General features: G+C 42.5%; 1 protein-coding gene across 2 annotated transcripts in view; it reads right to left on the reverse strand.

The window, feature by feature from the left end:
* Positions 1-26,206, reverse strand: part of sart1 (spliceosome associated factor 1, recruiter of U4/U6.U5 tri-snRNP) — a 57,386-nt gene that overhangs the window by 6,783 nt on the left and 24,397 nt on the right. The window contains exons 3-16 of one of the 2 annotated variants that reach the window (XM_060936318.1): positions 26,087-26,142; positions 25,871-25,997; positions 25,655-25,760; positions 20,539-20,616; positions 20,293-20,392; positions 20,060-20,202; positions 17,463-17,669; positions 15,247-15,359; positions 15,020-15,159; positions 14,801-14,925; positions 7,956-8,123; positions 1,365-1,475; positions 1,128-1,215; positions 952-1,042 (exon numbers count right to left, since the gene is read on the reverse strand). In XM_060936318.1, the coding sequence (XP_060792301.1) occupies positions 952-1,042; positions 1,128-1,215; positions 1,365-1,475; positions 7,956-8,123; positions 14,801-14,925; positions 15,020-15,159; positions 15,247-15,359; positions 17,463-17,669; positions 20,060-20,202; positions 20,293-20,392; positions 20,539-20,616; positions 25,655-25,760; positions 25,871-25,997; positions 26,087-26,142 (1,653 nt within the window). Of the gene's footprint in view, positions 1-951; positions 1,043-1,127; positions 1,216-1,364; positions 1,476-7,955; positions 8,124-14,800; positions 14,926-15,019; positions 15,160-15,246; positions 15,360-17,462; positions 17,670-20,059; positions 20,203-20,292; positions 20,393-20,538; positions 20,617-25,654; positions 25,761-25,870; positions 26,000-26,086; positions 26,143-26,206 lie in introns of both variants that reach the window. The other variant, XM_060936319.1, reaches the window with a different exon arrangement.

Genomic DNA, 26,206 nt, shown 5'->3' on the forward strand with positions numbered 1-26,206 from the left:
GGCTGAATCCTGAATGACTTCTATTTGTATAAATAAGGGACTACATAGGCGGCAAAATGTAGTTTTTTTCCTGCCATGGAACTGCACTTGTATACTGAGGAGGAAGCAATTTGCATTACAGCCGTGAATGAGGATTCAAAATGGCGGCTCGGCTTGGTTTTCCCTTTCGGGCACTCTCGTGTCCTGTTAGAATTTGGGAAAGAAAAAAATAAATATATCATTTACCAGCTTAAGGTCGGCCCGTATGGTGAAATACCGTGACCTCGGCCTTGACCTCGCACAAATGGTGAAAGTTTGGTGAAATTCCTTTCATTAGCCTTTGAGATATCGCGTTCACAAGGTTTCAGGACAGACGCACGCACGCACGCCCCGAAAACAATGCCTCCTGCACCTTACGGTGGCGGAGGCATAAAAACTCTACAATAATTCTTGGGGAAAAAAAAAAAAAAAAATATATATATATATATATATATATATATATATATATATATATATATATATATATATGCATATACTTTTATTCCATATTTTGTTGCTTTTGTGCGTGTGTCGTGGGGATTTTCAAGTGGAGTTTTTATTTCGTCCTCGGTTGGTTCAGCAACACATTCTGCCATTTTCTTTTTCTTCTCTAGAGTTTTTTTTGGCAGTTGGCAAACCAACTTAAGGGTGCATTACTGCCACCAACTGGGCTGGAGTGTGGAACAGTAGATTATTTTTGGGGTGGTGGGGGGGCTATATTCTTTTAGCCATTTCTGATTCTTTTAAATACTCGATAAAATGATACATCTGACGATGAGCACCACCATTTTGTTTTTCTCTACTCATAGTAGATCCTAGTAGTAGAGCAGCCAATCAGAGCGCGCGATTGCGCATATCCAGTGAATATGGATAGAATAATATGTATTAAATCGTAAGGGAATGATATTTAGATGTAAATCAACATTTGCTCACATCTTATCTTCAATGCAGTAGTTGTCATTTGGCAGAGCTCCTTTCGGAGCACGCACCCGAGCCACCTTCTGCACTTGCGTATCCAACAGCCCTGTGAAAAACAAACACAGTTAATCAAGCTAAATCTATTAAAATCGATATTAGTGTTAACCTTCACAGTCAGGGTCAGCACTCACCTTTGTTCTTGCAGAGAAGCAAAGCAGCCGCGAGGCCAGAGTTAACAATGGGCTCTTCATCCAGAATGGTGGTTGACGCAGTGGCAAACTATATAAAAAATTAAAATGCTATAATTAAAAGACAAAAACGTATAATCTCTCAGAGATTCAGAAGACTGACAACAGCAGCAACAAACTTCGGTTAAATTTACGATGTTTGAAATAAAAAAACATTGGCAATATGTAGGAAAAGCTCACATCCTGCTGCTTCTGCTCCTCGTCCAGATTGACTGTGCTCCAGCCCACGTTATCGTCCATGTCTGAACCGGAGCCTCCAGCTCCATCTCGCTCTTCCTCCTGCTGAAAGTCCTGCACAAACCCCACCAGACAAAAGCTAGTCAAGTAAATCAGCAAAGATAGAAGATATCCCAAAGAGAACTGAGGATATTTCGGGTCACGTGAATGAGTCCCAGAAATATGAAGCTGCAGGTGTTAATTTTTGATATAAAATATACTATTGATTTGGGTCATGTATCCCATAGAAACGGTACATGTATTCGAAGCCGACATAGCTGAATACAGTGTTGTAGTCGAGTCATTAAACCTCGAGTCCGAGTCAAGTCCAAGTCATTTAAAAAAAAAAATAAAACAAAAATAAAAACTCGAGTCAAGTCCACTACTGATCCGAGTCGAGTCCGAGAACAAGACTCCAACCGCACCATGTGACGGCGGCTGTTTCAGCGCCATTAACGTTAGTTTGCTCCTGAACATTACGTATGAACAGGTGAATGTGCTTCTCTTTATCAGGGAGTGTGAAGTATTCTATCAGAGATGGTTGGGAGACGGATGTAAGTGCAGAAGGTGCGTTTATTAATACAAGTCAAGACAGGTAAACAATCCAGAACGGCAGGCAAAATCGTAAAACAGGCAATAGGTCGAGTGAGGCACAAACAGGCTAGCGTAGATTCGGCAGAATCAAAGACAAGAAACAGGAAATCAGGGATCAGGAAAGCAAACAAGGAAATAAGGTTCGGTAACGTCAGCAACACGACTCAATACTTCGCAAAGCGAGTGTGTTTTCACAGTTTTTTTTTTTTGGCTTTTTGCACCTTTTTATTGGATAGGACAGTGTAGAGACAGGAAATGAGCGGGAGAGAGAAACAGGAAGGGATCGGGAAATGACCTCGGGCCGGAATCGAACCCGGGTCCCCGGATTTATGGTATGGCGCCTTATCCACCTGAGCCACGACACGCCCAACACAGTTTTTATAAAAGGCACACTGTTTGCGCTTTAATCTGTGGCAGCGGGGGCGTGGTCAAGTGTCGATCTGTGACCGGAGGGCGGAATCAGGGAAGGTAAGTGGCAGAATCACTGCACCTGATGTTAATTAATGTGTTTGTGTGTCTTCCCCAGTGACCGCGCCCTATTTAAGGAGAGAGAGCAAGAGCAGAGGGAGCTCTCTCCCCAACCAGACGACTAAAATGTGTGCGCGTGTGTCTGAGAGAGTGTACGCTGAAAAGTGTCACAATAAAAAAAAAAAAAAAAAAAAAAGGAGTTTTGTGAACTCTGTTCTGGCCTGCCGTCCTTCTGTGCTCCACCCACCCTTACGAACTGCCACAGTGCTGCCGAAACCCGGGACGAGCACAGAAGGACGGCAGGCTAGAACTGAGTTCACAAAACTCTTTTTTTTTTTAAATTTATTGTGACACTTTTCAGCGTACACTCTCCCAGACACTCAGACACACGCACACACATTTAGTCGTCTGGTTGGGGAGAGAGCTCCCTCTGCTCTCGCTCTCTCTCCTTAAATAGGGCGCGGTCACTGGGGAAGACACACAAACACATTAACATCAGGTGCAGTGATTCTGCCACTTGCCTTCCCTGACTCTGCCCTCCGGTCACAGACCAACGCTTGACCACGCCCCCGCTGCCACAATCCTGTGCAGGTGCGAGTTGTTCACGGCACACGCTGTCCGAAGTGCGCCCAAGAGTCTATCTGATGCACGTGTAACCCTTATAAATCACTGCACTACACTCACACACTGGTTTTTACTGCATTACATTCACACACTGACTACTTTCATTCATTCCCCCATAGTGAAGAGTCCCCTAATGTTACATTCATGTTAGTGGTAGTTGGGATATTGGCAGATACGACCCCCCCAAAAGGAGAACGATACTTTTTTCCTTTACCTTTTTTCCTGAGAAGTTGTGATTTCTTTTGAAGAGTTGTTTTTGATTTGAAGATATCCTGGCGAGTTGTAAGCTAATCAACTACGGACCCTTTTCACGTGACGTCACGACAAACGCGGCCGCCATTTTGGACATGTACTACCAGTAGTTTACCACAGCCAACATTGAGGAACGGCAGCAAAGAAAGTGTTTGTTTTATAGCAAGACTTCCATCATGCCACTATATTGTTGTGCACCTGGATGTAGTAACCATCAACAAACAAGGCAAGGGTTATCATTTTATCGGATCCCGGTAGATGCTGACCGACGGAGAAGACAGATAGCGGCATACCAACGCTTGTGTAGTGACCACTTTGTTGGAGGTAAGACGAATAAAATTAGCCAGAAAAGGCATTACATTGCTGTTAACATTCCATTCTAGTTTACTGTAATTATGATCTGGCAGCTATTTACACCGGATCCAGTGTAAATAGCTGCCGGAGCCAACGTCCGAGGTTCCGGAGCGCGCTAGCTCGCGGCCAGCCGGAGCGCGCTCCGGCAAGCTCGGACGTTGGCTCCGGCAGCTATTTACACTGGATCCGGTGTAAATAGCTGCCAGATCATAATTACAGTAAACTAGTAAATACAGTTTTCTGCATCTCGCTCCTTTTTCTTTTATGTTTGTTGCCTTCCTCGCATTCAAACCGATTCGAGCCGAAGTCCACTACATGTCCAAAATGGCGGTCGCGTTTACGAAGGTCACGTGACTGAAAAGGGTCTATACTATGTGAACACGTAACTATCTTATTCAGAATGCACAGGAAATGGAAAATGAACCAGTCAGGATATGGTTTTGTTTTGGTATGCGTAATTGGACATGAAGTCGAAAGCATCATGTTGTTACGATGTAATGTGCATGACTGTGAGATGCTGGGTTAGCTATGTTAGCCGCATGGCTAGTTTTTCTGGCTGGATAAGCTAGCAGACATATTCGATAAAAATATTCAATGTACACGTCTGTTCAGTACACACAGTTGTTGTATTTTCATGTTAGGAACTGACATGGAAAATATATGATATTTAGCCGAAAGTACCGATGAACTGCGTAGTTTTGTAACCTAGTCTTGCTAATCGCTTTGAACACGTGTGTGCAGGCTGGTTTTTTTTTCTCCCCACCCCGTTCGAGTGCTGTGCATCGCTGTGCTGTGGATTCCACTGCCGTTGCTGCCACATCATCCTACGTCTTCCAAGGACCGATTGATTACCGTCAAGGGAGTGGTATGATTGGAACATTGTGAACGTTCGAATTGGAACACGGAACTATTTTTTTTTGTGCGCGCACATTTTTTCGACTAAACCCTTTTAACACATTTTTCCATTTGAGATCTCAATTTTTAAGGCCTTACACATTTCTTCTTTTTACCTTTTGGGTTGTCGGATCCAACGTAGGGTTATTGGTTTAATGATCTACATTGATATTTCATATTACAGGCCTACTGTGTCTGTTCTATGCAGTTGTGCAGACTTTCCTTGATCTGCATTGGTATTTCATATTATTGCTGCACTTGTCTATAGTTAAGGACGAACTTACATAATCTGCATTGGTATTTCATATTGTAGTGAACCCGTTCTATATGGTTCAAGAGAACTTTAATGACCTGCATTAATATTTCATATTACACATTACCTGTTTAAAGGATAGTATTGAAGGTACATAATACACGCAGTTGATAAGCATGATTTCAGTTTAGTTTTACATCATACAACACTCATTTTTATTTTGTTTTATACACACTGAATTGACATGCATTGACTTGCATCATATTTTCTATAATACAGAACCCTTTTTCTATAACCTGATTGGTGTACGCGTTATCGTGGGTTGGAACGGCTTAATACAGTAATAAGTATTCACTACCGCAGTCCTCCTGTACAAACCTAAGGATAAGACAAGCAGACCTGATTTATTAAAACTCGCACGGTTTTGGAGTGGGGCTGAAGCGAGCCAAACTGAGCCGAGTGGGGCTAGGGGCGTGAGCAGACACTCCCCTGTGCACTGATTGGTGAGGAGGAGTGTCCTCACATGCCCACACACGCCCCGCGAGCACGCTGGGATCTGTAAACACCATAAACCCGGAAGAAGAAGAATTACGAATTACGAGAATTTCTGAAGCCTTATGCGCCTCGCCTCATTTATACGCTCTTGCCAGCATCTGTTGGCGTTGTCGGTGACAACAAGCCACAGCACCAAGACCAGCAACACTAACGACTCCATGTTTATTGTTTACTATCCGGGTCGTGAGACTACCGCTTAAAAGGTCACTGATGTCACGGTTTGCGACATCACGTGACGTCCACCCACTTTCGCTAACTCCACCCAATGTGTCCACCCACTTCCAGCCAGCACAGTTCAGCGCGGTTGTAGTCGAAATGCAACCCCAACAGCCCCACTCAGCTCGACTCAGCCCAACTCAGCACGGCACGGCTCAGCCCAACTCAGCCGCGTTGGTAGTGGAAAAGCGTCATTTGATACCAGAGCCGACCTAGGTAGGCAGGGTGACAGTCTTGTATGAAATTAGTGCAAAAATTCATGTAGATATAAATATATATATATCTTATGCCAAATTATTATGGCATGTTACAAAAAATAAGGAAAATTTACAAGTCCTAATGCGGTTAACGCAGGAGTCCTTAAAATTAGGGCACGAGTCCTGGACTCGAGTACGATAAGCCTGGCTGAATACATGATTCTGTACAGAGTGATGAAGGATTTGCTGAAGGGCTATAAATGGTTCCTTCCTCTACACATTGTAAAATTACCGTTTCTTAACGGACGTAATGTGTTTTTCTGTATGTTAGGGTTTTTTTCACCTCTGGCCCTCACCATCTCGAGATCAGTCCCCTCGTGTCACCCAGACGTCTGGGGGTGAGTCGCAGAAAAAAAAAAACTATAGTATCACTGTACAAGTCTCACTGTTCTGGCAAGACATAGTCATGTGAAAAAAATAAGTACATCCCATGGAAACTGTTGACTTTTCTCGACACATTTAAAAGTGCATATTCTGGACCAATTTCGTTTTTGTTTTTTTTTTTTTAAATATGAAAGAATGTCCCTTTACACACTCATCCAGAAGGGTAATTTTGCACAAGGCCATCTGTCTACAGCAGAAAAAAAAAAAACCAAAACACGTCTGGAAAAATCCCAAGGGAGTCTGGAGCCAGATTCGTGACGTCACCTACGGAAGCAAGGTGCGAGCTTGCGCAGTTTCAGTGCACAGCCTGTGTACACCAAGCGCTCCCATTTCTCTCTTGTTGTCCGGTCTTTTGGAAAACGATGAGTACTAATCCCATCATGACTGGTGTCGCTACACCCTCCTACGATACATCTGTTAACCATTTTAATAATTACGCGATAACGTTGAAGAAATTTGCAGAAAACCACCAGGTCGTTTTCTCATAAACAAACCAGTGCTGACGTAGGATTCAGAAGGAGGCGTCCCGCACGCGACGTCACGAAAATCAATGTTTCCCGGGAAATCCAAATGCCAAGTTTTTTCAGAGGCGGACCAATTCGCCTCAAATTTCAAGTGAATTTTTCTGGTATTGCGCAAGGTAAAAAAAAAATTGCAGAGAACGCAGAATGTGACAGATATTTGACCAAAGTTTAATATAAAATAGGAGAATTATGTTGATCTTGCTCCTGAATTTACCCATGATCTGCACTTTAAACAAGCAAACATTTCATACATATCTTTGATACAGTGCCTACAGATAAAGGTGATGTACTCCAATAAACACCACATAAAACTGACATTTTGTAGTCATTTTCTGTATTTAAATATTTAAAAAAAAAAAGTACGTACACCATGACATTTAATCACACTTTCAAGTCCATAAACTTAGAATCAGGTGTCCCAGATTAGGTGCCACCGATTAGAACCTCCTGCAGATGGAGGTGGAACCCGTCTTATTTAAACCTCACATCTCGGGTCTGGTGTTCTCTTTGCTACTGAAGCGTGTGGCGTCATCATACCAAAGTCTCAAGAGCTCGCTAAGGCGCTAAGGTTGTGGACGCCCAGGAATCTGGCAAGGGATTTATAAAGATCTAAATTACAAGAAATAAATCATTCCACTAAAAGGGGGGAAGGCATCTACAAGTGGAGTAAATTTCAGATGACTGCCAATTCGTCCAGGACTTACCACTACAGCAAACTCAGTCCAAGATTAGACCATTTGATGCTCAAAGAAATCTCTAAGGAGCTCATTTTCCTTGTTTTGTTCATCACCTTTATCTGTAGGCACTGGATCAAAAGGATGAAATGTTTGATTGTTGAGAAAAGTCTATAATTTCCAAGGGATATACTTTTTTTTAAAATTATAACTAGAGTACACCCAAGGCAAGCTTGTGTACGTACAGCATGTAATAGCCACTTAAAACAGCTTCTGCTTTTTGACGGTCATTGCATAATAAACAAAAAAACAAAAAATGTCACGTTTCACCTCTCCCTCGAACCCACCCAACTGTCATAGAGCAAAACCACGGAGATGCTCCCAGGGTCGAGCGGAAAACTTGGCTTCAGCATTCAAGTCAGTCACAAAACACTTTTCATTTCAAACCAGATCCAAGAACAATCCAGACAACACTGGCTCGAACACAATACGTGTCTAGTATTTACCATGATGTCCTCCTGGTCTTCTCGGTTTCCTGACAAGCCGTAGGTAGGAATGTCTCCCAGGGTTCGACAGAACTCGGACGTGGCGTTAAAGACAATGCTGTTTTTCTTGTCTGGGTCATCGGCGCCATCTTCGTTAACTCTCCCCAGCACTTGCAGGTGTTCCACCACCTGGAATTGATTTACATAAAAGAGAGGTAGACTGCCTTTCAGATTTAGGTCATACAAAGAATTTTCCCTGACACCCAATTATTTTTGCTTAAGCCCAGTGCACACCTTCCCGATTTCATCAAGACTTCGTGTGTCGGGCGATCGGTTACGAGTATACGGGCCTGATTTGACCGGTTCAAAAATTCCCCGCACACGTTTGTGAGACATTGTACACGTTCAGCCTGAAAAGATGGTCATGTGTTCAAGAGATCACGTGATAGTACAAAATATATATATATGTCTCACACACACACACACACACACACACACACACACACACACTCTTGCCCCTGTTCCACCAAAGCAGTTCCAGGGCTGGTTCGGGGCCAGTGCTTAGTTTGGAACCGGGTTTTCTGTTTCCACTGGCAAAGAACTGGCTCTGGGGCCAGAAAAACCGGTTCCAGGCTAGCACCAACTCTCTGCTGGGCCAGAGGAAAGAACCGCTTACGTCAGCGCGGGGGGGGGCGGAGTTGTTAAGACCAACAACAATAACAAGACCGCGAAAGATTGCCATTTTTAAGCGACGAGAAGCAGCAGCTGTACAAACGCGAAGTCATCCATTATTATTATTATTATTGTTGTTGCTGCTGCTGCTTCCGTGTTGTTTTTGCTTCGATATTCGCGCCAAGGTTTATGCAAACGTAGCAACGTAACTGACGTATACAGCGACGTAACTGATGTATACAGCGGCGTAACTGACGTATACAGCGGCGTAATGACGTGGCTTCTCTTCGCACCACGAGCTATGGAAAAGCAAACTGGTTCTCAGCTGACTCGCAAGTTGAACGAGTTGTGAACCAGCACCAGCACTGACCCTGAACCAGCCCTGGAACTGATTTGGTGGAAAAGGGGCATCAGAGACAGAAGTATTAAATTTTGAATATTAGAATCAAAAAGGGATAATCCCAACTAGACAAACCGATAATAAGAATTGATTCTAATTTGTTCAGTCGTTCTTAAAATTCAACTTGTTCTGGGATTCCGGACGAGCGATTTCTGTACCACTGACAATGCTATAATACTTTACCAGGCATTTTTAAAGCCGACACGATTACAGCCATAGCCTCGTTCCTCTTTTCCCGGTTGCTGTAATCAGGTGAACTAATGTCAGAAAGACAGGTGGACGCTTCCCAAAGTGACACAAGTTGTGCTTCCCGGTCTGCAGTCCACGTGTGATCAATCCTGGCACTCCAATTGGTTGTTTAAAATGATCATAACCGATGAGATTGTAGTAACAACGCACACGCTACCGATTGTGTTGCGTACGAGGAGATCGCGTCCGAAAATATCAAGACCAGTTTGATCTGAACCGAGCAACTGAGAACCGATGAAATCGGCTACGAGGTGCCCCCGCACACATTTACGATTCGCATTTATTTATTTATTTAAAATAGAACTAATTAATTTAGGGCCACGCGTAGCCTGGCTAACGCGACTTCAAAGCTCTCCGAGCATTTGGTCTGGCCAAGCTATTAAGCCAAACCGTTTCCCAGAGCCCGTGGTTGACCCGCCTCCCTGAAATGCCTCAGTTTGCTACTGGTCGAAGCCAGTAAAGGCTGTGACGAAGCTTAAAACAATCACATCACTCTTTCCTCTGACGTATGTGACGCGACGAGGCTAACTGGTAGATTAAACTCTTACCGAAGCCGGTCGGGAGCAAGGCGAAAACGTCCTTCCTTTCAATAAATACCTCCAGGGCTGCTCTTTGCTCCGTTTTCAATGAGAACTTCCCGTTGAATGCTTTCAATACAGCATCTACCGCGGTGTTAAAGGCTTGCCGCTGCTCCATGTTCGTGATGTGAATGAAGCGCTTCCGGCATAGATTCTGTAAACAATCTATGGCTTCCGGTCGCAGTTCTACTACGTCACTGCCTTGAACACGCCTCTACCCAGGGCCGTTGGAGATGCTCAAAGTTGATTGGTTCCCGATTTTTCAGGAGCTTGGAAATGCTGTAGATAGCCTGCCTGGCCAGACTAAGCTTGGAACAGGCCCTCGTGTTGCGTCACGCTTAGGATGGGCGGGCCCAGGCTAGGCCACGCGGCCCTAAATTCCCTGCTATTAGTTCTTGCTTCACCATGACCCAATTCAAGATACTACGTCATGCATCACGTGGTGGGCTTTCCCCGTTCGCGCATGGCATCATGGGATTCAAATTTGAAACAGGAGAGAAAAATGGAGGACGCGAATGAAATGTCAAAGACAGACTATAATAACGGAAAGCGAGAAGAAAAGATGAAGAAAAGGAAACGCAGGAAATATCAAACTAATGAATATCAGCGGTCAGCGAGCACCTCGGTGTGATCAGCTGTTCGTTTAGCAGCAGAATGATGCAACTGTCAGTGCACGGTTAAGGTAAACCTGTAGATGGCAGTAAGGCAACACCGGATGCCAGCTGCCATAAAAACCCAAAAGACTACGACACCGAAAGGTAAATACGGAAGCCGATAGAGGCTCTTCATATAATCCTTTTTTTTTTTATTCACCTTGTTATCCCGAGATAACGACATAATTAATTCAGGATCTCGAGAAAACAACACAACTAATTCGAGATCTCGAGAAAACAAAACCGTTATTTCGAGATCTCGAGAAAACAAAACAATTATTTCATGATCTCGAGTAAACAGCTGAGAAATGGTTCATTCAGGTGCGCGAAGAGACTTGTGATATGCTGACTTTGGGGCTATTTCTCATTCTGTATAGATGCAACTTTGGTCATTAGAATGTCTGGAATAATTGATCACCTAATAAGTAGAGCCCAGCACTCCCGCGGGAGTCCCGCGGGACCCACCGCAAAGCAGTGCGGCGCGGGACAAATTTTGAAAGCTCATTGCGGGCGTGGGCGGGACCGGAAGTGCACATATGCACACGCGGGCGGGAGCGGAAGTGCACATATGCGCGCGCGGGTGGGAGCGGTGATAAGCTGCAGTCCCGCTAACTAAAAACGTGCTTGAAATAAAATTTATAAATTATTAATTTATGTCTATCATATATAATTTGTGCTGGATATTTTATTTGGCATTAATAAAAACATTTTAAGATGCCTAAATTTGCATAGAAAGTCAGACTGCCGGATTGAGTGAGAAATAGCATTTTAAACTTGCCATTGATCACCCTAAGGGGAAATTCTTTGATCACTCTAATGACTCGCAGTTCACACCCAGCTAGTAAGAGAACCATGAGTGAATTGATTTACTTGTTGCGTTAGTCTACAACTTTAACCAGAGAGACATGTTACACAGTGACGGTAGGCTTGACTCAATGCTATCCCAGAAATCCTTCCTGTAATATGCAAATTTGGCTGTCCAATCAGAGGCGGCCAAATTTGCATATTACAGGAAGGATTTCTGGAATAGCATTGAGTCAAGCCTACCGTCACTGTGTAACCTGTCTCTCTGATTAAAGTTGTAGACTAACGCAAGCAGTAAATCAATTCATTTCTTTTACTAGCTCTGCTTTGCAATAAAAAAACAAAAAAAACATTGGTACAAAGCAAGCCCATTCACTTTTTTATGCTGATCAGAGAATCACAATGGTTTCTCATGTGATAAAAATGTGTGATTTGCGATTAAATATTTTAATCGTTTGACAGCACTAATTATTATTAGAGATACTACATGCTGAATTCAGAAACAAGGTAAACAATAACAAACGTGAGCTGTAGATATTTATGCTCAAATCCACTCAAAGTAGGGGGCGGGGCACCATCACGCTGTGTCAAGACAAGAACTTTCCTGAGAAATAACGCGAACGTCTGCATCATGCGGGATTTGCGGGCGGGAGCGGGATAAAATATGGCAGGCGCGGGCGGGAACGGGACTGAAAATCATAATTTTTTTGTGGGCGCGGGCGGGACTGAAAATCATAATTCTTTGCGGGCGCGGGCGGGAGTGGGACTGCACAATGCGGGCGGGAGCGGGACTGAAAAATCCGACCCGCGCAGACCTCTACTAATAAGGCAATATTTTGCTCAGGGGTTGACACAGGGAGAGATTGCATTAAGTCTTTTAATAAGGGATCATTTCAAAATTAGTCCGCGGCACCTCCGCAGAAGACTGGCCCGGCTTCGTCTCAGCTCTGCTAGAAATCTCAGCTGTATTCTCGAGATCATGAAATAATTGTTTTGTTTTTTCGAGATCACGGAATAATTGTCTTGTTTTCTCGAGATCACGGAATAATTGTTTTGTTTTCTTGAGATCTCGAATTAGTTGGGTTGTTTTCTCGACATCCTGAATTAATTGTGTCGTTATCTCGGAATAACAGTTTTGTTTTCTCGAGATCTCGAATTAGTTGTGTTGTTTTCTCGAGATCCTGAATTAATTATGTCGTTATCTCAGGATAACAAGGTGAATAAAAAAAAGATTACATGAAGGGCCTCTCGCGGCTTCCGGAGGTAAACCTGCACATGTGCACACCAGACTTCCTCGGACTGCTTGCCTGCGCGAAGCAAGTGATTTCATGCACATTATTTGCTCAAGAATCCCCTCAAATTAAATAACTTCCCAGCCACAGAATGGCCTGTTTTTTGGGTTTTTTATATATATATATATATATATATATATATATATATATATATATATATATATATACACATACACACACATACACTGGAGATCAAAATTAGAGAACAACTTATAAAAACTTGAATAATTTTGAAATAATACCATCTTCACTGCTCAACAGTTTAAGGACATTTTGTTGTGTCTATACCATGCTACAACAACACTTTTTCACAAAATGGATAACGCATTTCAACAAAAAACCTGCATTTTGCAAAAAATGCACTGATCAAAATTAGAGAACACTTTCAGGTGCCTCCCACTTAATGGTGCTAATCTAGCACATGGTGCTAATTTCCTTGATTATCAGTCAACCCCTATTTAAGTGGCATTCTAACTGCCAGTTTCATTGACTTTGCAAGATGGTGGGTCGTTCTAAAGTGACTGAAAGCCTCCAGCAGCAGGTTGTCCAGATGAAAACCAAGGGGATGACCCTATCAGCCATAGCAAGACAAGTTGATCGTTCCAAATCTGTGATTTCAAGAATATTGAATCTTTACAAAACTACAAACTCATTCAAGTTGCCCAAGAAGGCTGGTCGTCCACGGAAGACAAATGCAAGAGAGGACAGGTCACTGCGAAGGATGTCAATGGGTAATCGTTTCCATACTGCAGGTGGAATTGCTCGCCAGTTCAGTGCTGAACATGGTAAGGATCTGTCTCGCCATACAGTGGCTCGCCGTTTAAGAGCATTTGGACTGAAGGCCCACACTGCAGTGACCAAACCTCTCATTAGCAAAAAAAATCAAAAAGCTAGACTGAGCTTTGCTGAGGAGCATGTTGTGTGGACAGAGGAGAACTGGTCCAGGGTTCACTTCAGTGATGAAAGCAAATTTAATTTATTTGGGTCTGATGGGAAGCATTATGTTCGGCGACACATTGGAGAAAGACTAAACCCAAAGTGTGTAAAGAAGTCAGTGAAAGGTGGAGGAGGAAGTGTCATGGTTTGGGGCATGTTTTCTGCTGCGGGAGTTGGGCCTCTTGTACAGCTACATGGCCGAGTGAATGCAAATGTGTATCAGAACCTTCTTCAACAGCACATGGTTCCTTACTTGCGTTCATCGCCCAATCAGCCTGCAGTCTTTATGCAGGACAATGCTCCATGTCACACAGCAAAACGGGTAAAGAATTTCCTTGAAGGTGAAAACATTGAATTAATGGCATGGCCTGCCCAGAGTCCTGATCTCAACCCAATAGAGAACCTCTGGAAAATCCTTGGTGACAAAGTTATGGTCAAGAAACCCTCTACAATCACCGAACTGTGGAGGAGGCTGGAAGAAGAATGGACCAAAATCACACCAGAGCAGTGTGAGAGACTAGTGCTATCCTGTGGCCGCAGATGTGCTGAAGTCATTAACAGCAGAGGCCTGTACACTTCTTACTAATTGCTGACTGTTGTAACCTTCAGATTTTTGTTCCAGAGTGTTGTTCTCTAATTTTGATCAGTGTGTTCTCTAATTTTGATCAGTGCGTTTTCTGAAAAATATTTTTTTTTGTGAAATGCCTTTAGTCATTTTGTGAAAAAAATGTTGTTGAACCATGATATGGACACAATAAAATGTCATTTAACTGTTGAGCAGTGAAGATGGTATTATTTCAAAATTATTCAAGTTTTTATAAGTTGTTCTCTAATTTTGATCTCCAGTGTGTATATATATATATATATATATATATATATATATATATATATATATATATATATAAATAAAAATCACAACGACCAAATTTCAGAGGGAACTAAATTTCACCGGTTTTATGAAATCGAAAGGCCGTCTACTTTTAAGGAGGAGTGTTCAAAAGAAAAGAACTCAAATTAATTAGGTGACGAAAACAGTCGTCAAACAAAACTATTTTGTCGATCATTTTTTCCAATATATCGAATAAATTAATTGCTTGACATGATTATTCCAAAAATGCAGAAGGAACACGCCTACATTTGCACTCTAGGAATATGAACCTTACATGACCTGTACTTGTTCCATAACAATGCCAAAGAGATTTCAAATTAATTCCCTCATAAGCATTTAATCATGAAACCCAGAATGCATACGGTTTACGGTGAACGAAGGGAACATGCTGACCTTTTCCCCGGAGTCTTTCAGCAGCTGCTTCTGTTTCAGCTTCCTCTGTTTCTCTAGTTGTTTCTGTAGCTCCAGCTCAGCCTCGTCCTCTTCGATCACTTCAGGCTCAGGTGGGATAAAATCATCTGAGAGAGTGAAACATGCCATGATACAAACTAGAACACACACACACAAAAAAACAAAGTTGCATTTTCTCTCCGATTTATAATATTTCCTCACCATCGTCGCTGATGTCCATGTCGGCTGTCCGGATGTCATCAGACTGCTGCAGCGCGTCTGTTTTACTGCTGCTTGCATCCTCCAGAGAGTCTTCCATCTCTTCGTCTCCTTCCACCTGCCTCCTGCCTTGGCCTCGTGACCTGAGCAACGGCATTGAGGACAATCAAGTAGAAATCAAGTCAGACAGACACAAAAACAGCTCGCTGAGGATGAGGAAGGTGTGTAACCTGGAGCCGAAATCTGTGCTGCGGGAGTCGTCTGTGAGGAGGTCAGCAGCCTTGAGGGGTTTCTCCTTCTTCCTGATCTTCTTCACACGCCGTTTGGTTTTCTTAAAACCCACCTGGAAGCAGAACCATAATCACACTTAAAAGACACAGCAGAAGCTAAGGATTTATTTAAAAAACACCACAATTACCTTGACTTTATTAATATAATCATTTCAGACATTTATACAGTATATTCTAGGGCTGTAACGATACACCCAACTCACGATTCGATTCGTATCGCGATTTTTGACCCACGATTCGATACGCCCACGATTTTTTTTTTTAATGTTTTTTAAAGTAGTAAATTTGACTTATTAACATTTACTTACTTACATTAACTATTTAATAACAAATAATTCAGACCACTGCAGAGAATGAGTAATATGTATGCAAAAATGAACAAATGTATATCCAAAGATTGTTTTATTTCAAAAATAATACTGTTGAGCCGGAAGCTCTGTTTTTTTCGGTTCTGAAAATGTCATTTTTCCAAATCGTGTAAATCCGTTAAGATTTTTTTTCGAGTGCCAAAATGTAACTGCCGCAGAAGGCTTCCGCCCAAGCAGACATGCCTTCAGTGTTGCCAGATATTGGTAACGTTTTCCACCCCAAAATATGTTCAAAACCAGCCAAAAAGCACCTAAACCTGCCCAATTTGGCAACACTGCATGCCTTTCCGGTCAAGTGATTGTGATTGGCTTGTGGCACACCTAGCCAGCCAATGAGCTGCTTGTTTACAGATTCGCTCCCCGCGTCGCAACCAGAATGGCGACCGCTTAAAAGAAATGAATGCTCTGCCAGTGGCGAGTGTGGACGTTGCGTGACTCGCAGAAGATTGTCGCAGGTCGGCGAAAAAACGACTTACTAATAGATATAAAAAAAAAAAGTAATTTAAGTAAGTTTAAAATGTAATTTAAATAAAAAGTAAAGTATTCATAAATTGAAGTTTGGAAGCGCCTCTGTTTTTGGGCTGAGGAGAAGTTTGAAAGGGTGTACCGCGATTCTGCCTTCTTGTATCGCGATACGGATCGTGGCTCTGCGTATCGCGATTTCGATACGCATATCGTTACAGCCCTAGTATATTCAGTGTTAAGCTCAACTCCAGTAACACACCCAGTAGAGGTCTGCGCGGGACAGAATTTTCAGTCCCGCTCCCGCCCGATCCCGCAAATAATTATGATTTTCAGTCCTGCTCCCACCCGCGCCTGCCATATTTTGTCCCGCTCCCGCCCGCAAATCCCGCATGATGCAGACGTTCGCGTTAGTTCTCACGAAAGTTCTTGTCATTGGTTTGGGGAATTAAACATGCTGATCTCTCCACTGACCGATCCTTCACCTAGCGCACGTAGCGAGGGTGCGCGTTGCCAGGCGGCATGCGCAGCTGAGGCTTTACAGAGATACCCATTCGGAAACGTACGCGAGATTAGACCACATCCGCAAATTTAGGCATCTTAAAATGTTTTTATTAATGCCAAATAAAATATCCAGCACAAATTATATATGATAGACATAAATTAATAATTTATAAATTTTATTTTAAACATGTTTTTAGTTAGCGGGACTGCAGCTTATCACCTCTCCCGCCCGCTCCCGCATTGTGCACTCCCCCTCCCGCCCGTGCCCGCAATGAGCTTTCAAAATTTGTCCTGCGCCGCACTGCTTTGTGTCGGGTCCCGCGGGACTCCTGTGGGAGTGCAGGGCTCTAACACCCAGTGTCAGCCATCACAGTGATTATGCTAATGTACCTCGGCTGATGTCCACTATAAAAATCTGTGATTTTGAACAGCGTGTTAAAAGTTTGCACTGAAAAAGTTCAGATTTTCTCAGTGCTACAACTCTATAAAAATATAAAACAAAGCCAATTTTCAGAATACAGCCTCTCTGTTCATACTGCCATGCATTCTGGGAAGAATAGCCAAGGAATGTTGCTGTGATATGAAAAGACAGCTGTTTGGGGGGGGGAGCACCCGTGACTCAACTGTACATGCTTTGCCTATTAACCTTTCACAAAGCTGGACGCTTCACAGCAGTCAGTCATCACAACAGGCATTCATGTGGAAAAAAAAATAAAAATAAAACCGTCCTGCAGCCTTCGTCACCTGTCGCCTCCCGACATCGTCACAGTGTGAGAGCTTGTAGATGTTTTGAGGACCTGTGTGAGAGACAGGCTGACTCACCATCTCCTGTGGGGTGTAAAACTCTGAGGCCACAGCAAGAGCTGGCATGTCCAAGGACTGGGCCTGACTGCGCAGCGTCTCCCTGATGGCCTGCAGCTCGCGCTCTCTCTCCCCTGCAGCAAAGCCGCCAGCACTCAGCCGGAAGCTCTTCTTCTTCTCACCCTCAATCTCCTCGTCGTACTTCGACAGGACAGACTTTGGCTTGAACTGAAGAGATGGTGAAAATAGGACAAGTGTTAAAATTGTGGCACGGGCAAAATCATTCATTCAGAATCAGAATCATTGTACAGAGTACAACGAAATTAAAAGCTAACCTGAAAGTTCAAGACCACATAAAAACAGGAAAAAAAAAAAAAAAAAAAAACACACACACAAAATAAAACAGTACCCAGAACAACATGCATTTAAAAAGTAACAAAGTGCATACTGCATCTATATTATTGCACTATTGAGGTGGATAAACTAATAATAGATAATAAATATAGCACAGTCAACAAGGAGTGGGGTTAGTGCACGTTTGCATCCAGAAGCATTTTCGGACCGACTGGAAATTTCCAAATCCATGCCGAACTGTCAGCCAGGAATACTGTAATGTTAGCAAGCATTTAATGCTTATAGACAGCATCTGTAACAACTAAAAGAGGTTCCTTAGATCGCAGAAAACATAAGCTCTTGAAAGAACTTCTTTGGCTCAGTGGGAGCACAATATACAAAATCTACGGTATGAAACGCTTTTTTCTTTTCATACTTGTTTAATCAAGCTTTTTTTATTCAAAATGAACATTTCTATATAACTATAACTTAAAGAAATCTGCAATTTTAAAACGCTTGAGTGCAAACCCTGTGATCCTGACATGGGCAATCGACATCATGTAAAAAAGAAAGTTTTAACCCGATATACATTACCAGTCACAGGTCTGGACAAACCAGCTCGTTCGTTTTTTTTTTTCTTCTATATTTTGACTATTTTCTACATTGTCAAACAATACTGAAGACATCAAAACTATGAAATAACATCTGAAACATACACATTTATATATATATATATATATATATATATATATATATATATATATATATATATATAAATAAATAAAATGTGTGTTATTTACCAGCTGGAAGGTCCGTATCGTGAAATACCGTGACCGAAGTCTTGAAAGTACTGACCGAGACCCTCTGTGCCGAGGTCAGTATTCAAGGCCGAGGTCACGGTATTTCCCTATACGGACCGACCTTAAGCTGGTAAATAATATATTTTTTTCTTTACCAAATTCTAACAGAAAACGAGAGCACCCGAAAGGGAAAACCGAGCAGAGCTGCCATTTTGAATCCTCATTCACGGCTGTAATGCAAATGGCTTCCTCCTCGGTATATAAGTGCACTTCCATGGCAGGGAAAAAAAAAAAAAAAAAACCTTCATTTTGCTGCCTATGTAGTCCCCTATTTATACAAAATTGCCATGTTTTTGCTTGGCGTTAGCAACAATTCCAGGTTTTTAGCTTTCTCCTGAAATGTTTTCTTTTATTTCTTCTTCCTCAGGGTAGTAAAACTCGCTTTCGCTGTGAAGACTGTCGTTATCGCTATCCATGATGTAAAATTAATGCTATTATGCTGAGAAATGCTGGCAAAAATTTATAAAAGATTTTTGATAATCTTGTAAATAAATCTTATTAAAAAAAAAAAAAAAAAGCTGACAAAAAAATTCTACCATGTTTGTTGTTGTTGTGATCCACCAGGCTTTGAACCACGGATTATATTAGCAATTTTGCACAAGACATTGCACAGTATATCTACCTCTATATTTGCACACTGTTTGCCTCTCCTTTTTTTTTTTTTAAATGTTATCTTCATTTTTCACTCTACCTTTATATTTTGCATTCCATATGCACTTTATATTTCATATTTTATATATATATATATATATATATATATATATATATATATATATATATTTATATTGGTAAGCGTAGTTTGGTCGGGCAGTTGCAAAATGAGAATTTCATTACCCAATACTAAACCATTGTTTCTGTTATTGTGTATATGACAAATAAAAAAATCTTGAATCTTGAACTAGCAAGTCGCCAGAGGTCCATATCGTAGGATACAAACCCGCTCGCCAGCCAATCAGAGTGCAGGATTTGATGGAAACTGGACCACGAAAAAAGTAAATGGAATTATGTGGTAAACAGTGTTAAAAACATGTCTCATATTTTAGATTCTTCATAGTATCCACCATTTACCTTGATGCTTTGCACACTATTGGCATTATCTTAACCAGCTTCCTAAGGTAGTCACCTGGAATGCTTTTCAATTAACAGTTGTGCCTCGTCAAAAGTTCATTTGTGCAATTTCTTGCCTTTTTAATGTGTTTGAGATCAAAGAGTAAACAGTAAAAGTACAGTAAATAGCCCTATTCCACAACCGTAGTAATCCATACAGTATTATGCTCAACTAAGTAAAGAGAAACGACATCCATCATTACTGTTAAGACATGAAGCATCTTTTAATTAATAAAAGAAAAACTATTGAACTCGAAGATGTCCAAGATTTTGGCTGGTAATGTAGAAATATGATCTGTGAATCAACAGTGAACTGACCGTGACCATGTCGTCCACGCTCTCCTCCTCATCGTAAGGTTTGTAATCAGGTTTCTTCTTCTTAAGCTCCACGTTCTTCTCTGCTTTCTCTTGATCCACCATGTTTACGTTCACCAGCACATCCTCCTTCTCCTCCAGAACACCTGGAACGTGAGCATACAGTAAAACAGGCTGTGTGCTTCGGCATATTTCACTCTTAAAAATGAATAAAATAAAATAAAATTGCCCCACACCTTTGTCTTGTAGCGTCAAAACAACCACCTCGCCCTCTTTAAAGGACTCCATTTTGTGCTGAACGGTAAGACCTTTAAGATCCCTCGAACTGTAAGCCTCCTAAAAAACAAGAACAAGATCTTGGGTTCACCAAGCAAAAAAAAAAAAAAAGCCCTCATCATAGTTTGCATTCTATTTGTTGCACCAATTCAAATTGTGAATAATGGTTATTAGCTATAATCGAATTTTAGGCTGAGTTTACCAACCTTTTTGCTTTGTGCAAACTCTTGTTCAACCAAGTTGCTGACACCGAACTCTTCATCCATCTCTTCCAGCAGCTTGGCCTACAAAAGATCAATTAAGAGCTAATACAGAAGTGTAAGCCTGAGGAGCGTATAAGGAAAATATTTGCAAGGGCACAAAATCAACCTGAATAGAATATTATCGGACATGAACCATCCAATTGTGTAGTGTTGTGTATTTTGCGTCAATAAATTGCTGTATCGGCTTGCGACGGCGATCCTAATAAGATGCGCATCGCAGTTACGAGTACATATTTATTCCTTTCTTTAAAGGACATGGGACATGAAACATAAAAGCATGCTATATCAGTTTCTTTCCATTAAAAATATGAAATAATTGCATCAACAAATACAAAATTATCTATTAAATTCAGCAAAAAATGGGGCGGTTTGCAGTCGAGTGTGAAGCGGCTGGGATGAGAATCAGTACCTCCAAGTCCGAGGCCATGGTTCTCGACCAGAAAAGGGTGGCTTGCCCTCTCCAGGTTGGTGGAGAAGTCCTGCCTCAAGTGGAGGAGTTTAAGTATCTCGGGATCTTGTTCACGAGTGAGGGAAGGATGGAGCGTGAGATCGACAGGCGGATCGGTGCAGCCTCCGCAGTGATGCGGTCGCTTTACCGGTCCGTCGTGGTGAAGAAGGAGCTGAGCCAAAAGGCGAAGCTCTCAATTTACCGGTCGATCTACGTTCCGACGCTCACCTATGGTCATGAGCTTTGGGTAATGACCAAAAGAACAAGATCGCGGATACAAGCGGCCGAAATGAGTTTCCTTCGCAGGGTGGCTGGGCGCTCCCTTAGAGATAGGGTGAGGAGCACAGTCACTCGGGAGGAGCTCGGAGTAGAGCCGCTGCTGCTCCACATCGAGAGGAATCAGCTGAGGTGGCTCGGGCATCTTTTTCGGATGCCTCCTGGACACCTCCCTGGGGAGGTGTTCCAGGCATGTCCTCCCGGGAAGAGGCCCCGGGGAAGACCCAGGACACGCTGGAGGGACTATGTCTCTCGGCTGGCCTGGGAACGCCTCGGTGTTCTTCCCGAGGAGCTGGCCGAGGTGTCTGGGGAAAGGGAAGTTTGGGCTTCCATGCTTAGACTGCTGCCTCCGCGACCCGGTCCCGGATAAGCAGAAGAAGACGAGACGAGACGAAATTCAGCAAAATCGTTATATTCGTGATGATTATATGGCATTTCTGCTCGAGCTCCGATATGCATATTTTACAATCGGAAGAGCCGCTGTCACGTGATCATACATCACAAAAACTTTCGGGTACAGCACAAGCGGGTAGATGAATATGGAGAAGTGTGAATCGTGATGATGACGAATGCGACAAAATAGTTTTTGTGTCTTGGATGACAAGAAAACTGTTTCGTTTTTAGAGTGTTTAACGTACATTGAACATCATGGTGTATTGCGACCTCCCAGTCAGTCAGACGCGCGGTCACTCCTGTTAGCAACGTAGCTAGGCTCAGCATGGCCAATGGTATTTTTTGGGGCTGTAGTTAGATGCGACCAAACTCTTCCACGTTTTTCCTGTTTACATAGGTTTATATGACCAGTGACATGAAACAAAGTTCAGTTACACAAATTGAAACGTGGCGATTTTCTATGCTATGGAAAGTCCGCACTATAATGACAGGCGTACTAACACCTTCTGCGTGCTTCGACAGCGCATTGATACCTTCACTCGGAGTTGTACCATTATTTTTTTAGACAGGGCGGACGGACCAGGGCATTCGCCCGCCTGGCCGTGCCCGACGAGGAGTGCTCTCGGCCGGCTTGGGAGGCAGACGGCAGCCCCTCCTGGAAGTGTGGTTTTACCATGGGCCTCATGCGGTAAGGATTAGTATTATAATTTTGGGTGTATCAATTATTGATTATCATAATTCTGACTCGTTTCGCCATTTTGAATGTTTTCATCTCGGACTCTGGAAGCATTGTATCTCAATCAATCTCGAAAAATATCAGCAAAAAAAAAAAAAAAAAACTAGCTTGCAACGGACTTTAGCTAGATCTATGATGAACTTTCAATGTATGATACAAAAAAATAATACTTCTTTCAACAGATCATTAGCCTTTGAGCAGAATTGTTTTTAACTTACCAGGAAGTGTTATCGAGCCGACCGCTTTCAGTTTCATGGGGATTGAATGAACTCTCACTCTCAGAATCATCTGACCCATCAGAGTAAAGACAAGATCCATGTTCATGTGAATTTCCAGCTATCGGTTCGAATTGATAGGGTCTAACTTCACATCTCTGTGAAACATCGGGAATGTCACTGTCGATGGTGTCCATTTCGGTAACCTGTTTACATTAGATACCCAAGCGCTGGCTCCTTGGAAAGTTTTTGTGACGTCACGGGTCACGTGACCACCTAGCTCATTAACGAATCATTGTTTTACGCTGATGTATAAAAAAGTTGAATGTGATGATTTTCACATTTTTGACGCCCTGCAGTGATTTAGATGGCATTTCTTATGTCCTTTATACATAATTATACCCAGAAAAAAATCCATGTCCCATGTCCTTTAACACTGCATGTAATGCACCAGAAACAACACCATGGCATTAATTATGGTGCGACTCTGCTAGACAGCAGCGAACCAGCGCCTTCACTTTACTATATAGTTACCACCCAATATCAGAAGGGGTGTTCACACGGCAACTTTTACTCCGGTGTAGCACCGGGGCTGCCCCGGTAGAGCGTTCACACGGTACAAAGTTATACCGGTGTAGCCCCTGAAAGCTGATTAAACCGGTGCAAATCTAACCCTGCTCGGGAGGTGGTTTAAGAAATTTACTCTGGAGTAAATGCTAGTTTGCGGGGCAGCACCGATATAAAATGGGACGTCTGAACGCTACAGGGGTAGACTCGCTACGCGTGAGGAGAGTTGATTACATACGGGCATTGCATAATTTGCATCCTGGTATTTTGCGCTTCCAGAATCAACAACAACAGAACTGCGTGTCTTCATCCACGTTGTTTTCCCGGCGCTTGGTGATGCCATGACAACCGGGAAAAGGAAGTACATTTTCACGCATGCACATATTTCATTTCCGCATTATTACTATCGTATCGCATGGTCGCAAAAACTGCAGTGTGAACGCAAGTGGGGCTGCACCGGTGCTAACACGCTTCTCTCTAGTAAGCAGGTTTGTGACGTGTGAACGCTCCACAAAATTTACACCGGTGTAAGATATATCGCAACAAAATACATCGGTGCAGCATCGATGCAAATATGTGCCGTCTGAACACCCCTAGACTTGATCTGTCAAATAGCTGTCTGGTTATATCTTTCACATGAACACCATTAGGACTAATTACCATGCACCTGTTCCTGATTAGAGCTCAATCACAGCATACACATATAAGGACTCTCGGTAACACACAGACTTTGCGGAAGCCTTGTATTTTGTATCACTTTTCTGGTTTTGACCCCGGATGTGTTTTTGGACTGTGAGTAACATATTCCCTCCGATATCCTGTCTGGGCCTCACTCAACCATTGCCTGTTTTTCAATGTTTTAGATCTGTTTGCGAGCATGTTTTCAGTAAAACACTTCCTGCGATTATATCCATCTACCACGCTTACATGACAGACTCAACTGTCCAACAAGCTAGTGGACTAATAGAACTACTTTAACTAGTTACCTCACCTGGGACGGAGTCCACCAGGGGGCAAGGTATTGTTTTCTTGTTTGTTTCTTTGTTAATGATATTACAGGAAAACGGCTGGACCAATCTTCATGAAACTTTCAGGATAGATGGGCATTGGTCTCAAATAGAACCTCCAACATTTTGAGGGTCAGCGTCACCAAAACGGTCAAAATCGTTTTTTTGCGATATCTTCCTTCATATTCGTTCTGATTGGCTAAGAGCAGTATGGTGTGTGATCCAATTGGCTGAGAGCAGTCCCGTGTGCAAATGAGAATCAGAACCATGTTTATTGACCAAGCATGTTCACACACAAGGTCAAAATCAAGGTCAAGGTCACCAAAAAGGTCAAAATTATTTTTTCGCGATATCTTCCTTCATGTTCATCCTAAGTGCTACCAGCGAGGTTTGTTTTGCCTGGCAACACTTGGTTTTTAATGAAACTGTTGTGAATATTATCTGTAAAATGTAAATATTTTAAGTTCGTTTCTTAGACAACGATATTTTTTAAACTTGTTACCTCGTTAACAGTTTCGGCGAGAATCTCCCGCCTTCTTCAGAAACAGTTTCTGGACTGCTTTCAGAAACAGTTACAGGACTGTTTCTGAAGAAGGCGGGAGATTCTTGCCGAAACTGTTAACGAGGTAACAAGTTTAAAAAATATCGTTGTCTAAGAAACGAACTTAAAATATTTGTAATAGTTAGACATAATGAACATCCACTACGTATCTGTAAAATGTGTTAGTAAATAATCCCAAGTTATTTTTTTTTCATCTCATATTATCTCTAGCCGCTTTATCCTTCTACAGGGTCGCAGGCAAACTGGAGCCTATCCCAGCTGACTACGGGCGAAAGGCGGGGTACACCCTGGACAAGTCGCCAGGTCATCACAGGGCTGACACATAGACACAGACAACCATTCACACTCACACCTACGGTCAATTTAGAGTCACCAGTTAACCTAACCTGCATGTCTTTGGACTGTGGGGGAAACCGGAGCATCCGGAGGAAACCCAAGCAGACACGGGGAGAACATGCAAACTCCGCACAGAAAGGCCCTCGCCGGCCACGGGGCTCGAACCCGGACCTTCTTGCTGTGAGGCGACAGTGCTACCCACTACACCACCGTGCCGCCAGTTATTTTTTTTAAAAAAGTAAATTCAAAATAAAACGCTGGATAAAAACAAATTTATCTTATGGAAATAAAGATATAAATTTCGTTGTCCGGTGGTCAAGTGTTTATGAGAGACGTTACCGTGTACTTACAGTCGGGTTTCATGTGGTGGTACACGTTTGTCGCTTGTACGGACATCATACAGTCAAAGCCATCAAACTCAGGCTGATGCATTACCATGTTCTCCTAAGTACACCACGTTGAAGCACAAAAATAAAAAAAATTAAAAAACCTTTATGAACGACATGTCCTTTGCCTTACCCTCTTCTCTGCCATCTCCTTCTCTTTCGCAAGTTTGCGACTCTTCTCTACCCAGGCTACAGTATCATCAAGCCACGGATCGTCATCTGCGAGCGTCTTGACTTTCCTGAAAAAGAGAAACGAACATCACGGGATACTCAAGTCTTCAAATATAAAATCAAAGAAGCTCTTTAATGACCTGTATTTAAGATCAGAATTCTGAACTTCATTTCATACCCGAGTTTCTGATTGAGCAGACGTTTCTCTTTAAGAGCAGCCAGCTTCTCTCTGATCTCATTCTGCTGTCTGATCTGTACAGGGTTGATCACTTCAGCCAGCAGAGGCTCCTCCTTTGTGCCAAGTTCTGAGGGATTACAAAGCGTGTGAGAACAAAATGCATTTTCAAAACAAAGATTTATTAACGCAAAGTCACTTCAGTGACCCATTTCTCACCTTTTTTGGGCTCATTCAGCTCAAGTGGCTTCAGACCCAGTTTAGCTCTCAGCTTACTGAAAAAGAGGGACAACAGGAATGAGATTTCTGACGTTTTTGTACGCAAAAAGATATTTTAGT

Source organism: Neoarius graeffei, chromosome 12 (genome assembly GCF_027579695.1).
Source record: "Neoarius graeffei isolate fNeoGra1 chromosome 12, fNeoGra1.pri, whole genome shotgun sequence".
Lineage (NCBI taxonomy): Eukaryota > Metazoa > Chordata > Actinopteri > Siluriformes > Ariidae > Neoarius > Neoarius graeffei.